We start from the raw sequence: 15,977 nt of genomic DNA, 5'->3' as shown, positions 1-15,977 counted from the left end.
ATTCATTTAAATGGCCCCTGTTCACATCTGGGTGTTCTGACCCCTGAAGCAAAAGCCTGAAGCTCAAAAAAGTTCGGGAGCTTATTTTTTTTAGGTAAATTATAGGCGTTTTCTGCTTTTTACATTTGTGACCTTTAGACCTGTACAAAAACGTTTGACAAACCGCCCGAAAACAATACGCTCAGGTGTGAATGCAACCTAAAGCCTTGTATACACGATTGGATTTCCATTGGACAAATCCGTGGAATTTTCGGAAAAGGGCGTTGGCCGTGAACTTGGTATGCATACAGACGGCAGAACTTTTTCAGCCAACATACACCAAACTACGTGTTTTTTTTAGTTCTTTAGCGCCACCCTTTGGGCATCTTATTCTACAGTCTTATTGTTAGCATTGGTTCGGTGCATGCGTGTTTGTACTTTGGATTTTTTTCAGACTTGTGTACACACGATCGAATAATCCGACAAGGCATTTGTGGTCTGAAAATTGTAACCGCTTCCCGACCGCCGCATGTACATTTACGTCGGCAGAATGGCACGTACAGGCACATTGGCGTACCTGTACGTCCCTGCCTTTCCGCGGGTCAGGGGTCCGATCGGGACCCCCCCCGGTACATGCTAGGGTCGGATTCCCTCGGGGAGCGATCCGGGACGACGGCGCGGCTATTCGTTTATAGCCGCTCCGTCGCGATCGCTCCCCGGAGCTGAAGAACTGGGAGAGCCGTATGTAAACACGGCTTCCCCTTGCTTCACTGTGGCGGCGTATCGATCGAGTCATCCCTTTTATAGGGAGACTCGATCGATGACATCAGTCCTACAGCCACACCCCCCTACAGTTGTAAACACACACTAGGTGAACACTAAATCCTACAGCGCCCCCTGTGGTTAACTCCCAAACGGCAACTGTCATTTTCACAATAAACAATGCAATTTAAATGCATTTTTTGCTGTGAAAATGACAATTGTCCCAAAAATGTGTCAAAATTGTCCGAAGTGTCCGCCATAATGTCGCAGTCACGGAAAAAAACGCTAATCGCCGCCATTAGTAGTAAAAAAAAAAAAAATAATAAAAATGCAATAAAACTATCCCCTATTTTGTAAACGCTATAAATTTTGCGCAAACCAACCGATAAACGATTATTGCGATTTTTTTTACCAAAAATAGGTAGAATAATACGTATCGGCCTAAACTGAGGGAAAAAAAATGTTATATATGTTTTTGGGGGATATTTATTATAGCAAAAAGTAAAAAATATTGAATTTTTTTCAAAATTGTCGCTCTATTTTTGTTTATAGCGCAAAAAATAAAAACCGCAGAGGTGATCAAATACCACCAAAAGAAAGCTCTATTTGTGGGGAAAAAAAGGACGCCAATTTTGTTTGGGAGCCACGTCGCACGACCGCGCAATTGTCTGTTAAAGCGACGCAGTGCCCAATTGTAAAAACCCCTTGGGTCATTTAGCAGCATATTGGTCCGGTCCTTAAGTGGTTAAACCATGACTATCCAGAATTTGTTGTTGGAAATTCCGACAATTGTCCGATGGAGGGTGCAAACGTTCAGATTATCCAACAAAACCCTTCCATCACGCATTTGTTGTCGGAAAATCCGATCGGGTGCACGAGGCTTTAGTGTTCGCCAATGCTCCACAATATTATATGAAATCACGCCAATATACAACCCAGAATGGGTCAGGATAGGTAATATTTTACAAAATCACTGAAAACCGGTTTAATCATGGCTTTCCTATGAGAGCTGCACATCTATTTTTATATTAATGTGAATACTAATAGGTTCACATATCGTTATAGCGAATAGGATCCGTCATCAAAATACAGAGCTTGAGTTGTGTGTAACGGCCCGCACATAGGCTAGAAAAGATGATTGCTTAATATCTTTAACATGAGACGTGCGCGCTTCCTTTCAGTATACCATTGTATTCCCACTAATAAGGCATGCATTGTATATTTGAATGAACTGCAGAAGAAAGTGCAGCCTGACACTCTGAATAAATGTCTGAAGACAGAGTGATAAGTGCTGAAAAACACAGAATACATAAATCTGACGGAATTAAAAGAAACCAAAAATAGTTTTAATGAATGTAGCCAAGCATCAGAATCCTGGGATTTAAGCAAACCCTGCATGAAAAAAAAATAAAAAAATGCACACAACACTATCTGTACAATCTACATCACCACTAAAGATTTCGAAAAGACGGTAAAGACATATGTTGTCGGGGGGCAGCACAATGCTTTAATCTGCTCCGCACTTTCCATCCCCTTCAGTTATGAAAACACATTTTTGTGAAGTCCTATGGGCCCGCAGAGATCGTGAGGAAACAGGAAATAAACCGTCCCTCTGCAGGGTAATCAAAGCATGACAGATGCAAAATATAATTTACACAGGGACACGGTGGATTGGATTTAAAGCGGAGGTTCACCCAAAAAACAAGTATATAACATTACATTCTGTATACCTCAAACATGTACAGTATGCTGTTTGTTTTTTGTTTTTTGGTGGTGTACATACGGTATTATCGCTATTTTTCACCTGGCTTCCGGGTACTCGCTCCCGCGGGAGTAGGCGTTCCTATGCAGTGGCGCAATGTCATCTGGTACTTCGCCCAGATGATTGATGTGCCTGACAAAAACTTCCCCCCGGCGGATAAGGGGCGTCACGAGTTTCCGAAACTAGCCGAACTGCAAGTCGGCGCTATACAGCGCCTGCGCACCGACTAGGAGCCGTGTAGAGCTGACTGCGCAGGCGCCGTATAGAGCCTGCTCAAGGGTCCCCAGCCCATGAAGAGTAACCTCTGGTATTTCTATAGAATTCCATCCCTCAGCATTATTTTCAGGTACTGAGCAGGCTCTCCTCTGCGACACTTTAAATCTCCATAGGCGACACTTTACATTTTTTTACAGGTTACCAGTTTAGAGTTAGAGGCGGCCTAGAGCTAGAATTCTTGCACACGCTCTAACGCACGTGGCGATACATCACATGAGTGGTTTGAAAGGCGTTTACATATGTGAGCAGGACTTACGTGTGTGTTCGCTTCTAACCGGGACAGGGGCGTTTTACTTTTTTTTACTGCAGTCTGGGTGGAGAAGACCTCGATCATCTGACTCTCTCCAAATACCTTCTCTCAGCATGCATAGCAGTCAGTCTGACCGGCTGAGAAAAGGTATGTTTATTCATAATCTGACTTCACTGTAGCTCATTATACCAATTCCAGAGGCGACAGTGCCACCTACTGACAAAAGGGAGAAGCCACAGCTGAAACAGGGTTAGGAGAAAACCCATTTGAGCCATAAAGACTACAAATTTGCCAGGCTAGCTACCACCCAGCACAGCTAAATATACCTGTAGCCTGGTTTTGTGACAAGGGTGTTACATACAATTCTAATACCTACAAAAAATGACTTTTGATTCTATGAAAGCTTCAGCTTATCCATGTTTTTTTATCTAATCACCAGTATTCATTAATACATAGTTAAATGAATTTGTAAATTCAAGCAGTGTAGGCAGTGGAACAGGATTTGGAATCGGCCTCTTGCAATCCCCCATACAGCAAAGCTCAGCCAGAGAATGTAAAAAGCAGCACAAGGTGCCAATCAGTTGTGCAGCAGTGCTCATGTGCCAACTAATAACATGCTGATAGGAAAGTACAAAGTGACAGAGAGAAGACCTCATCAGTATGCTGCTTCATTCACTGTACAATCAGACTGGGGGAGAGACAAGGGCCCGGATTCAGAAAGGAGATACGACGGCGTATCTCCGGATACGCCGTCGTAACTCTGAGTGGCGGGTCGTATCTATGCGACTGATTCATAGAATCAGTTACGCATAGATTTCCCTAAGATCCGACAGGTGTAAGTGGCTGCATATTTACGCTGGCCGCTAGGTGGCGCTTCCGTCGATTTACGCGAGGAATATGCAAATTAGGTAGATATGGCGATTCAGAAACGTACGTCTGCCCGGCGCAGTTTTTTTACGTAGTTTACGTTAGGCTTTTTCTGGCGTAAAGTTACCCATTTGAATTAGGCGGGCTTACGCCGGCCAACATACGTAACGCCGCCGTAACTTATGGCGCAAGTTCTTTCTGAATACGGAACTTTCCCCCTTAATTTACGGCGGCGTAACGTATCTGAGATACGTTACGCCCGCAGAAAGATACGCTTATCTTTCTGAATCTGGGCCAAGGCCTGTAAGTTTTACTTAACTGCAGCAGTATAAAATAAAATATAAATAAGTCGAACTTGTCTATAGGGTGTGGTGGAGCTAAGAACTACACATTTTTTGGCAAGTACAATGTAACACAACTCTCATATGTGCGTATTTTATCAGTGTATTTAGCCATTTGGCAGGAGATTTGATAAAAAATTAAAAAAAAATTAAAAAAAAAACACACACACACCAGTCTGGAATCCGGTATTTACTTTACCTGCTCTATAGACATTGCCCGGGTTTCAGGTGTGTGAGTCGCATCTACATAAAATCCAGCTCCAGCCACAACGTGAACCCCGGTTTCTTCTGCCAATTTTTTCAATGTCTTTATATCCCTGCTAATGCCAGTTGTAGTATTTTCCACTATGCAGCCACCACCCGCTGCCTTAAAGGTGATCAATTCTTCTTTTACAGCCTCCACCTCTTGGTTCAGGAGCAGGTTCTCTTTATTACTGTAGGGGTTTTGTTTCAGCCAGTACAAATTCTTCATAAGGATGGGTCCAGACAGGGCCGACTGGTGTGCCGGAGGGGGGCAGTACATGCAGTCAAAGGTCATGGTTAGATGTTCATGTGTCAAGGTTCTTCCAAGCTGATCAGGATGGACGAGTCCCAACACAGTCTGTACATTGCCACTCAAAGACGCCATGGTCTAACCCTAAAGTAAAAGGGGAACAAAGTCCGTTATTATAGGTGGTATCCGGATCAGTGCTTACATTCAACTTCAGCAACACTAAAGCAGTCTGGGAAAATGCAAACTTAACTTTAAAGGGGCCCGACTTCCTCTGTTCATTACGGGCCCATTCAGACTATGGGTTGCATTAAACAAGTTACCCCAAGATATCCCTAATAGGCATCTGTTGTACTACATACTTGTGTTAAAAAGTATCCTGTTCCCTTTGTATTTCTTCCTTTGTGTGAAATACATGGTGTTCCTGCCAGCCCCACCACTTTCTTATTAAAAACTGACCACGCTAGCCATGGAAACTCATCCATCTCAGTGTGGTCAGGTTTTTGGCTGTGCTGGGAGCTCAGCCTGCCTGTCCTCCAATGGCTAGACTTTGGAGGAAGCTCATCCCTTTACTCACACACAGCCAAAAAGTCAAGAAAATTCATGTTGGGCAGTGTATTAGTGCTCGAACGAACACACTAAAGCCCCATACACACGGTCACACTTTTTGCCAATCAACTTCAAAATCTGCAAGTTTTCTAATTTGTCCGACCGTGTGTACGCTCCATCGGACCAACTTTTTCAGGGTTTCATCGGACAAAAAGTTGGGTCTGCAAATGGACCAACTTTACGTCAACAAAAGTCCGATGATGCCTAGTCCGGCCGTGTGTACAGCAAACAATCGGACTTTTGGACAAAGTACAAACGCGCATGCTGAGAAGTAAAGAGCAGCCGGAAGCGTTCTGTCTGGTAAAACTAGCGTTCGTATTTGAAAGAGCACATTCGTGACGCGGCAAGTTCCGAAATCTCGAAAGCACTCACACGAAAACATCTACTAACTATAGAGTAGCAGAAGGAACGCAATGGGTGACGCCAGAGAATTTAACTTCCTCTTTTAAACGCTCGGCATTACGTTGAAACGTCACTACGTTCGTGTTCGTGTTTGTTGCCGAAAAAGTCAGAGCGTGTGTATGCGATGGGTGTAACCGGACAAATCAATTAGGACAAAAATCCAAGGGAAATTCGTCCGACCGTGTGTACGAGCCTTTAGACCGAATTTTAATGGTTCACAGAATGTCAGGCAAAATGGTCGGCCCTCAAGCATGTTTACTTCATCCAATCTGGCCCTCTTTGAAAAAAGTTTGGACACCCCTGGTTTATAGCAATGATTTATTTGTACCTGGTGGAAGAGATCTCTAGATCTCACACTCTCTCAATAGACACACACAAAAAAATATAAATGGGCTATAATTTTTTTTTATGAAACTGCCTCAGTGGCCACTGGCCATTAAGGTCACTGAAACTAAATTCGAGAGGGGTACGAAGGCAGTTTTTTTCTAGCTAAGAGTGGCCTTCATCTGGTGTCTGCTTCTAGACAGATGTAATTTTACATTTAAAAAAACTGTTTTTTTAAACTGAGGAAAGGTCACTTAAAGGATAAGTTTACAGTAAAGGAAACCCTCTACTTCTGCAAAATGCTAGTTTATTGTTTAAACCTGACAGCAAGGTAATAAACAGTAATATTGTGCAATATTATAACTTAATGTATCGCCCTGCTCCTGTTGATCAGGCGCTGCTTTAAATTTAGTGGGGTCTGAGCTGTTATTTGGCTCGGACAGGAATGATTAAGAGCAATTTAGCCCCTGTTCCAACCGTGGCTATGCTGTGAGTTGTTTGTCTGGGGGTGTCATTACCGCGCCAGGCCCAGGGTGGCAGCAGCAAGGTCAAGGTGCATTGGGTATTTCCCTCAGTGGCGAATCAGTGGGAGTGGTTGCTCGCTGTGCATGCCAGGGGGGGGGGTATTTAAGGGACAGACGCCATTAGGTCAAGGTAGTCAGGTCTGTCTGTCGTCCCACGCGCCTCGTGGCCCGCCTGGTCTGAGGTGCATGTCCTGAATCCTGGTTCAGGGACCACGTTGGTCCGGGGCCGTGACTTCGTTGGTAGGCCCAGTAGTTTGGCTGGGGCCTGCCTTGCAAATGTGATCCTGTGCTGTCCGTCCTGTGGGAGGAGGCCACTTGGTGAAGGAAGCCAGGGGAGGACCTATCCTGGAGAGGGCCATGCAAGAGGCTGGAATCTTGGGAGAAGGCCTGGAAACTTCATCGAAGGATGCACCGCGTACCGAGAGACTTGACAGTGTCGCTGTCGGGTCTAAAAAGTCTACTGAAGCTAAGCTGGAGAGATCCAGGCAGGGCTGGACTGGGACAAAAATTTGGCCCTGGACTTCATCCAGACTGGCCCACTTTAACAGGTCTCTCCCATGGCGGCTGGACAACTCACGCACCCCCCCGGCCACCCAAGCCCCCTCTCCCCCTTCACTAGCCACTAGCCGTTCTACTTTATTAGAGTAGAATGGCTGGTTCTGGTACTCTTATAGGCAGTACCAGTGGGGAAGCTAGACATTATTTCACTCGGGGCAAAGAATCAGTTTGGTGCCCCCCTTATGGGTCAAGATTAGGCAAAAGTTAGAAACTCCCAGGCCATAGCTGTTGAGTCAGCTGTCTGTCCCCTCCCCCATGCTCCTCTGTTGTCCCCCCTGCTCCTCTGGTCCTCCCCCTGCTTCTTTGTCCTCCCAGGTGAGTGATGCGGGGAGGGAGAGGAGGTGAGCGCTGCGGGAAGGGAGAGACAGAGGAGCGGAGGGGACGGCGGTCCGCTGTCACTGAAGCCGGCCCACTGAGCCATCGGCCCACCGGGAAACTCCCTGTAGTCCCAATGGCCAGTCCATCCCTGGATCCGGGTGCTGAATCCTGTGGTAGAGGATTTCGGACCAAAGTGGAGGAAGGTCTGTGGCAGAGACTGTACTTTACCTTGTGTGCCATCCCGGCTGCTAGGCCAGTGAGAGGGAGCAATACCCACTCTGGCTAGATTGGTGACGATAACTGTTTGCTGGAAACAGGAGTGTTTCCCTATCTGTGATTATGCACCTGAACCTACAGTACCCACCATTTCCACCCTTCCACCTTCCTTTCTATTGAAGCTCTGCAAAATAAACCCAAGAAAAAGAAGTGCTTTGTGTGGACATTGAAATCCTTCAGACTCTCCTTTTACCCTGGACAGCAAGAATATAGTGGCAACATGCCCCCCAAAAATAACCAGCAGCTCCTCTGGGGGTAGTGCTAAAAAATGTCATTGATATATCCACAGTAAACTGAAATCTGTTTTTTCCACAGTCCTATGGGCCAGATTCACATAGATTTACGTTACTCCACGGCGGCGTAACGTATCCCATTTACGTTACACCGCCGCAGGTTTAGAGCGTAAGTGCCTGATTCTCAAAAATCTTACTTGTAAACTTGCGGCGGTGTAACGTAAATGCGCTCGGCGCAAGCCCGCCTAATTCAAATGGGGCGGGCACCATTTAAATTAGACGCGTTCCAGCGCCGAACGTACTGCGCATGCTCCGTCTGGTAAATTACCCGACGTGCATTGCGCTAAATGACGTTGCACGGACGTCATTTGTTTAGACGTTAACGTAAATGGCGTCCAGCGCCATTCACGGACGACTTACGCAAACAACGTGTTTTTTTTAATTTCAACGCGGGAATGACGGCCATACTTAACATGGCTTAGAACAACTAGGGCTCAGCCCTAATTTTACACGGCGTAACTCGACGGAAACAACGTAAAGTTAGATCGACGGGCACCGCAGACGTTTCGGGAATCGCCGTAACTAGTCATTTGCATATTCTACGCCGACCGCAATGGCCTCGCCACCTAGCGGCCGGACTAGAATTGCATCCTTAAGATCCGACAGTGTAATTCAATTACACCTGTCGGATCTTCTGGCTATCTATGCGTAACTGATTCTATGAATCAGCCGCATAGTTAGGACGGGCGGATCACAGAGATATGACGGCGTATCAGGAGATACGCCGTCGTATCTCTTATGTGAATCTGGCCCTATGTACTTTAGCACTCTTTCTTGTATAAACAAAATAAAAGTCACTTTGTGGTTTGTGTGTCAGTACAGATGCCCAATTCATACATTTTTGGGACTCTACAGTCACCGCGCTTATTCTGTAAAGCAAAGGCTGTATGTATCTCACTAGGAATATTTCACCCCTCATTCCAGCCATCAATGTTTACGATTCCGAATAAGGTTTTATAACTGTGCCAGAGGACTTCATTCTGCCAGGGAAACATTTTACAGTCGGAGATGAATGCGTTTATAGCTACAGCTATGCGGATTGTCCCAGGTTTTAAAATAGGTAAATTTAAAGCCACCTATCCCAATACAAATTGGTTGCTTGATCCATCTTGGTCAAAGAGATCATCTTCTCTCACCTAAATATAGAATGTGAAGACTGGCATTCTTAACCCTTTCAGTACTAGAAGTGTTTGATGCCTGGATGTTCAGGTCAAATTTAGCAGCAACACAAAGGCCTGTATCACCCGGGCTTCAGTTTGTATACAGTGCATCCGGAAAGTATTCACAGCGCTTCACTTTTTCCACATTTTGTCATGTTACAGCCTTATTCCAAAAACGGATTAAATAATTTTCTCAAAATTCTACAAAACTATACCCCACAATAACGACGTGAAAGAAGTTTGTTTGAAATCTTTGCAAATTTATTAAAAATGTACGGAAGTATTCACAGCCTTTGCTCAATACTTTGTTGAAGCACCTTTGGCATCAGTTACAGCCTCAAATCTTTGTGAGTATGATGCTACAAGCTTGGCACACCTATTGTGGGCAGTTTCTCCCATTCTTCTATGCAGGACCTCTCAAGCGCCATCAGGTTGGATGGGGAGCGTCGGTGCACAGCCATTTTCAGATCTCTACAGCGATCTTCAATCAGGTTCAAGTCTGGGCCACTCAAGGACATTCACAGAGTTGTCCCGTAGCCATTCATTTGTTATCTTGGCTTAGGGTCGTTGTCCTGTTGGAAGCTGAAGCTTCACCCCAGTCTGAGGTCCAGAGGGCTCTGGAGCAGGTTTTCATCAAGGATGTCTCTGTACATTGCTGCATTCATGTTTCCCTCAATCCTGACTAGCCTCCCAGTTCCTGTCACTGAACATCCCCACAACATGATGCTGCCACCACCATGCTTCACTGTAGGGATGGTATTGGCCAGGTGATGAGCGGTGCCTGGTTTCCTCCAGACATGACGCTTCCATTCAGGCCAAAGAGTTCAATCTTCGTTTCATCAGACCAGAGAATTGTGTTTCTCATGGTCCGAGAGTCCTTCAGGTGCCTTTTGGCAAACTCCAGGTCCTTCATGTGCCTTTTACTGAGGAGTGGCTTCCGCCTGGCCACTCTACCATACAGGCCTGATTGGTGGAGTGCTGCAGAGATGGTTGTTTTTCTGGAAGGTTCTCCTCTCTCCACAGAGAAACGGTGGAACTCTGTCACAGTGACCATTAGGTTCTTGGTCACCTCCCTGACTAAGGCCCTTCTCCTGCGATCGCTCAGTTTGGCTGGGCGGCCAGTTCTAGGAAGAGTCCTGGTGGTTCCAAACTTCTTCCATTTACGGATGATGATGATGGAGTCCACTGTGTTCATTGGGACATTCAATGCTGCAGAAATTCTTCCCCAGATCTGTGCCTCTATACAATCCTGTCAATCAGAGGTCTACAGACAATTCCTTGGACCTCATGGCTTGGTTTGTGCTCTGACATGCACTGTTATCTGTGGGATCTTATACAGACGGGTGCGTGCCTTTCCAAATCATGTCCAATCAACTGAATATACCACAAGTGGACTCCAATCAAGTTGTGAAACATCTCAAGGATGATCAGTGGAAACAGGATGCACCTGAGCTCAATTTTAAGTGTTATGGCAAAGTACTTATGTACATGAGATTTTTTTCCTTTTTTATTATTAATAAATTTGAAAATATTTCAAACAAACTTCTTTCATGTTGTCATTATGGGGTATTGTTTGTAGAATTTTTAGAAAAATAATTAATTCAATCCATTTTGGAATAAGGCTGTAACATAACAAAATATACAAAAAGTGAAGCACTGAATACTTTATATAAGAGCAGTGTGAACAGTGAGCTTTGACAAATCATTAGAAGAGCTTTCAGGAAGCCTTGTTGAAGCTTTTAAAGTACCATTTAACTCCAGTATGTAAATGTTGAACACAGGTCCTAATGGGAATGTTGATTGTCACTTTAAGCAAAGTCCTGGTCCTGATGTGCGAGTCGAATGCAAGCTCGACTCCGACATCGGGTGCTCGTCCATTCGGCGAATACCGAACATTAAGGGGCATTCGTGGAAAATTTGAGCGCAGCGGAACGCCCCATAATGCACTGCTAGAGCGCAGTGCATTGATGTCTGATGATTGGCCAATAAATGCAACTGACCTGCATGCTTTGACCAATCACAGCACGCTCTGCTATGATTGGCCATAGGTAGGGTGCCTTTAGCCAATCATAGCTCAGGGGGGTAAGTCCACGCCCCACACTATATAAAGGCTGCTTACACGGTGGCCGTATATAGTGCTTTGAATATGAGAATGTTAGCTAAAGGAAGGTTAGTGCGTGTGTATGTAAATATATATATATCTTTTTTTTCAGCTGGAACTTGCAAAACCTCATGCTCAGGCCCCCTGCTTCATGCTCGCCACTATCGCTTGTAAACACAGTAGTAGTCCAGCCTCTGTGCTTACAAGTGATAGCTTTTCTACCAACGGCTCCCACAGATTGGATACTCTGTGCGAAGAGCACCCCTGAACTCTGCACTCTGTATGTAGCGTACCCCTGAAATTTGTATGTCAATCGCTCCTGAATTCTGAACTCTGGATATAATGCACTCCTGGTATTTAAAGCCCACAACTACTATTTGATGCCGCTCTGCAGGTGGGGGGGGGGGGGGGGGGGGGGGTGGGACAGGGTTGAGTTCCTGTACCTATTCTCTGTGAAAAAAATAAAATGTATAATATTATATATATATACATATAAAAAACACACACACTTTAAAATTTAAAGATGTTAAAAATAAGTTATAATAAAATATATATATATATTTTTTTTTAAAGCAACCATATCTCCCCATACACACACACACACACACGCCTAAATACCAGGTTACACCCATTTTTAGGGTGTAACATGGTACAAATGGGGACCCCTCCAGTGGCAGCTGTCATTTTTGTAGACGACGTGCCTGAGCGCGGCGCCCCCGCCAGCACAGCGGCAGCATTTATTGTCAGAGATCTGTGAATGAATGAGCTGCAAGTCCCATCTGCCACCACTGTAGATTAGTGATGGGCTCAGGCGTGCTCGAATTAAGCCCACTAGGAAGCCGTCACTACACATCGCCAATCATAGTCAGTGAGGCATTTCCCAACCGACAGCTGCGCATACACACGTTGCCTATGATTGGTGGGGTGCAGTGGCGGGCTCAATCTGAACACAGCCCAAGCCCATGGCTACAATAGATGGACTTGTATATTTTAATAGAACACTAGTTCAGTAATCTAATCAGTGCAGTTGTAGTGCATTCCTCCCAACTTTCTGAGATGGGAATGAGGGACACCTATCAGCAAAAGTATGCATGCATAGGACACACCCCCTTAAAAGGGGAATTTAAAAAAAACAAAAACAAGATTGATTAAACCCAAGTGCTTTCTTTTACCACTACTATTCCTTTATATTGGCTTTTGGAATTTACAAATGCAGCAATTTAGAAATAACATGAAAGTTTTAGCACTGGAAAACACTTTTAGATAGATAAAAAGTGCATTTTATATACATCTATATAGATCAGACCAAAATGAGCGACACATGAGTAGTAATTGGGGACATTGCTCCAAATCAGGCACAGTCCCTCAAAATCAGAGACAGTTGGGAGCTATGCCACTTCCTCCAGCTCGCCAATTGAAAAAACAAACTAAGAACAGACAGAAGAGAAAGTCTGAAAAAAAGGGGGGGGGGGGGGAAACTGCGCTAATAAAACAACGGAAAAACCTGTAAACCAAACGGGTGTAAAAGTGGTTGCTAGTGAAGCAAAAAGTGAAGCTGCAACTTACTGTGTCACATTAAACAGTGATAAGAATATAGAAAGAAAAAAAGTTGTGCTAAACCTTATAAACAACTATGGTATGAACAAATATAAAACAAACGTGAATTATAATGATCAACTAAAACATAACAATCATCATGTATTAATAAAACATGTGAGATAATACATAATGGCCCAGATTCTCGTAGATGGGCACAAAACTGCGGCGGCGTAACGTATGTCATTTACGTTACACCGCCGCAAGTTTTACAGGCAAGTGCTTTATTCACAAAGAACTTGCCTGTAAAGTTGCGGCGGCGTAGCGTAAATCCCCCGGGAACAAGCCCGCCTAATTCAAATGAGCCGGGTAGGGGGCGTGGATAATTTAAATTAGGCGCGTTCCCGCGCCGAACGTACTGCGCATGCGCCGTCCCTAAAATTTCCCAACGTGCATTGCGCTAAATGACGTCGCAAGGACGTCATTGGTTTCGACGTGAACGTAAATGGCGTCCAGCCCCATTCACGGACGACTTACGCAAACGATGTAAATTTTAAAATTTCAACGCGGGAACGGCGGCCATACTTAACATTGGTTGCCCCTCATATAGCAGGGGCAACTTTACGCGTCGCAAATTTAACGTAAACTTCGTAACTTCACTGCGTTGACGCGCATACGTTCGGATATTCGCGTATTTTGCTAATTTGCATACTCGACGGGGAAAACGACGGAGGCGACACCGTAAAATTGCATTTAAGATCCGACAGCGTAAGAGCCTTACGCCTGTCGGATCTAATGGTTATCTATGCGTAACTGATTCTAAGAATCAGTCGCATAGATACAACGGCCCAGATTAGGACTTACGACGGCGTACATTGCATTGCGTCGTCGTAAGCCCTTTGAGAATCTGGGCCAAAGCCTTCAGCAAGAGTCCATGTATCAAAAGGATTAAACATTGGATCACATCTGTGACCGCAATGGAAAGATAAAATAGGATGCTCTTTCACCAGTGAAGAAAATTAGTCCTCAAAAATCAGATGAATCACCAATACAAAGTGACAACCAATCAGCTGAAATCCTCCACCGACAAAGCATATAAATCTGCTTACCAGATCCCGGCGGTCCCTTGATTATAGGGGACCCCAGGTAGCATGAAGGTATAAGGGATTGCGAAGCCAAAAGCTGGATGGAAGCAGCCTAATAGGAGTCATCACCTCGTTCCATTATTCCAAAACATTGATGTTCATGTTGCATAGATATGGAAAAAGACAAAAAAAGGGGGGGCCTCGATCCTGTAAAACCTTTTAAAACTTTAATATAAAAAAATTGTACATACTAAACACTCACAATATTGCAGTGATTAGAAAGCCTTGTAGTCTGATGTCCCGGCCGGATACATACAGACAGACCCGTCCGTACAGGGAAAACCAAGCAGTCTAGGGGGGTGATGCCAAATGTACCGCTCGTTCCGCCCTACTAGTTTCGCGAGAAATCGCTTCATCAAGGGGCACGAGAAGAGAAATTCTACAGGAGCCTGGCAGTGCACCCAACCCACTGATCACAAGGCTTTGCAGACGCCTATGCAAAAAAATATACAGTAAAACCTTGGTTTGCAAGCATAATTCATTCCAGAAACATGCTTGTAATCCAAAGCACTTGTATATCAAAGCATTTTTTTTTTTTTAGGGTATAAAAGAGGAGAGGCACCTCCTAAGTGTAGCAATATGTTGCTAAATGTTGTACCTTCATTAAATGTAACCATATTGCTACACTTAGAGGCTCCTCTTCTTTTTTACACTCAGTTGTGACATGACGCTACTCTTATATCAAGACATCGCTTGTATATCAAGGCAAAATTTAGTAAAACATTTTTCTTGTCTTGCAAAACGCTCTCAAACCAAGTTACTCTCAAACTAAGGTTTTACTGTAATGCATTTTTTCCCCCCGGCCTGGCATGTATAAGTGCACTTATCTTTTTTTTTTTTTTTAAGGTTGACTTAAACGTTATGCAAAAAGTGCTAAAGACTTAAACCAACAAGTACCGTATTTATCGGCGTATACCGCGCACTTTTTTGCCCTAAAAATCAGTGCAAAATCGTGGGTGCGCGGTATACACCGATACCCGCTTTCCCGCGCCGAGTTTGAATACTGCGCCGGCATATACCGAGCGCAGTACACTCGTGTATCGTCGGGCAGTCTCGGCTCCTCTCGCGCTGACGTCCTGGACGTACAGGACGTCAGCGCGAGAGTAGCTGAGCCTGCCCGACGATACACGAGTGTACTGCGCTCGGTATATGTCGGCGCAGTATTCAAACTCGGCGCGGGAAACGAGCGGGGAGGACGCGAGGACGCCGCAGAAGGACGCCGGACCCGACGAAGAGGACACCTGAAGCCGCAGACGGACGCCGGACCCGACGAGGCCGCCGATGGACGCCGCGCAAGACACCAAAACTGTAAGTACAAAAAATCTTTTTTCCACAGGAATTGGGGCAACTTTAGGGGTGCGCGCTATATGCGGGAGCACGCTATACCCCGATAAATACGGTAACTCTTGCAGCGCAAGGCAGCCCCACTACAAGGAAGTTTCATTTTCCTGGAGTTCAGACAAAAGTTACAGCATAACCAGTTGCACACTTGCCAGTTACAACATTAGTGCTTTTTTATTTATTTTTTAGCAAACCAATTGATACAACAAAGCGAACATTTTTACATACAACAGACTTACCACCCTACACCGTGAGTGTTGCAAGAGGATCTCAGTTGTGCCTGGCAGCTATGGAATAATATAACCTTCCCCAATGCAAATCAGAAAGGGATTGGCTGATAGAAGCTGTCCAGTGATTGGTCAGTGGGGCCATTCCTGTTGTACTTTGCTCACATTGCAATCCTCTAAGCTGGCTGCTGCTGTGTGTTGTAGGAGTACATTGACTGCACAGCAACTGACACATAACAGAAGTACACTGTCACTGCTCTGCGCACTGTGATAGAGAACAACTCCATGGATCAGACTGTGCAGAGAAATATAGACTTCATAACCGCACCGCAAGACTGCTGAGCGCAGAGTCTGCTGAGTCAAATCCTTCCCCTGATTTATGTTGTAGAAGTGTAATTATGTCTGTTGTGTGCATTTACATGTAGTTACATCATGA

At 44.9% G+C, this 15,977-nt stretch overlaps 1 protein-coding gene across 1 annotated transcript in view; it reads right to left on the bottom strand.

Moving 5' to 3' along the window:
- PTER (phosphotriesterase related) overlaps nt 1-15,649 on the bottom strand; it is a 40,176-nt gene extending 24,527 nt beyond the window's left edge. Inside the window, exons 1-2 of the mRNA XM_040352453.1 lie at nt 15,554-15,649; nt 4,437-4,874 (exon numbers count right to left, since the gene is read on the bottom strand). Of these exons, the coding sequence (XP_040208387.1) occupies nt 4,437-4,865 (429 nt within the window). The 5' untranslated portion in view covers nt 4,866-4,874; nt 15,554-15,649. The remainder of the gene's footprint in view (nt 1-4,436; nt 4,875-15,553) is intronic.
- Nucleotides 15,650-15,977: the final 328 nt, after the last annotated feature.

Source organism: Rana temporaria, chromosome 5, assembly GCF_905171775.1.
Source record: "Rana temporaria chromosome 5, aRanTem1.1, whole genome shotgun sequence".
NCBI lineage: Eukaryota > Metazoa > Chordata > Amphibia > Anura > Ranidae > Rana > Rana temporaria.
The sequence above is the reverse complement of the archived record's forward strand: the minus strand, read 5'-3'. Positions and strand labels throughout refer to the sequence as shown.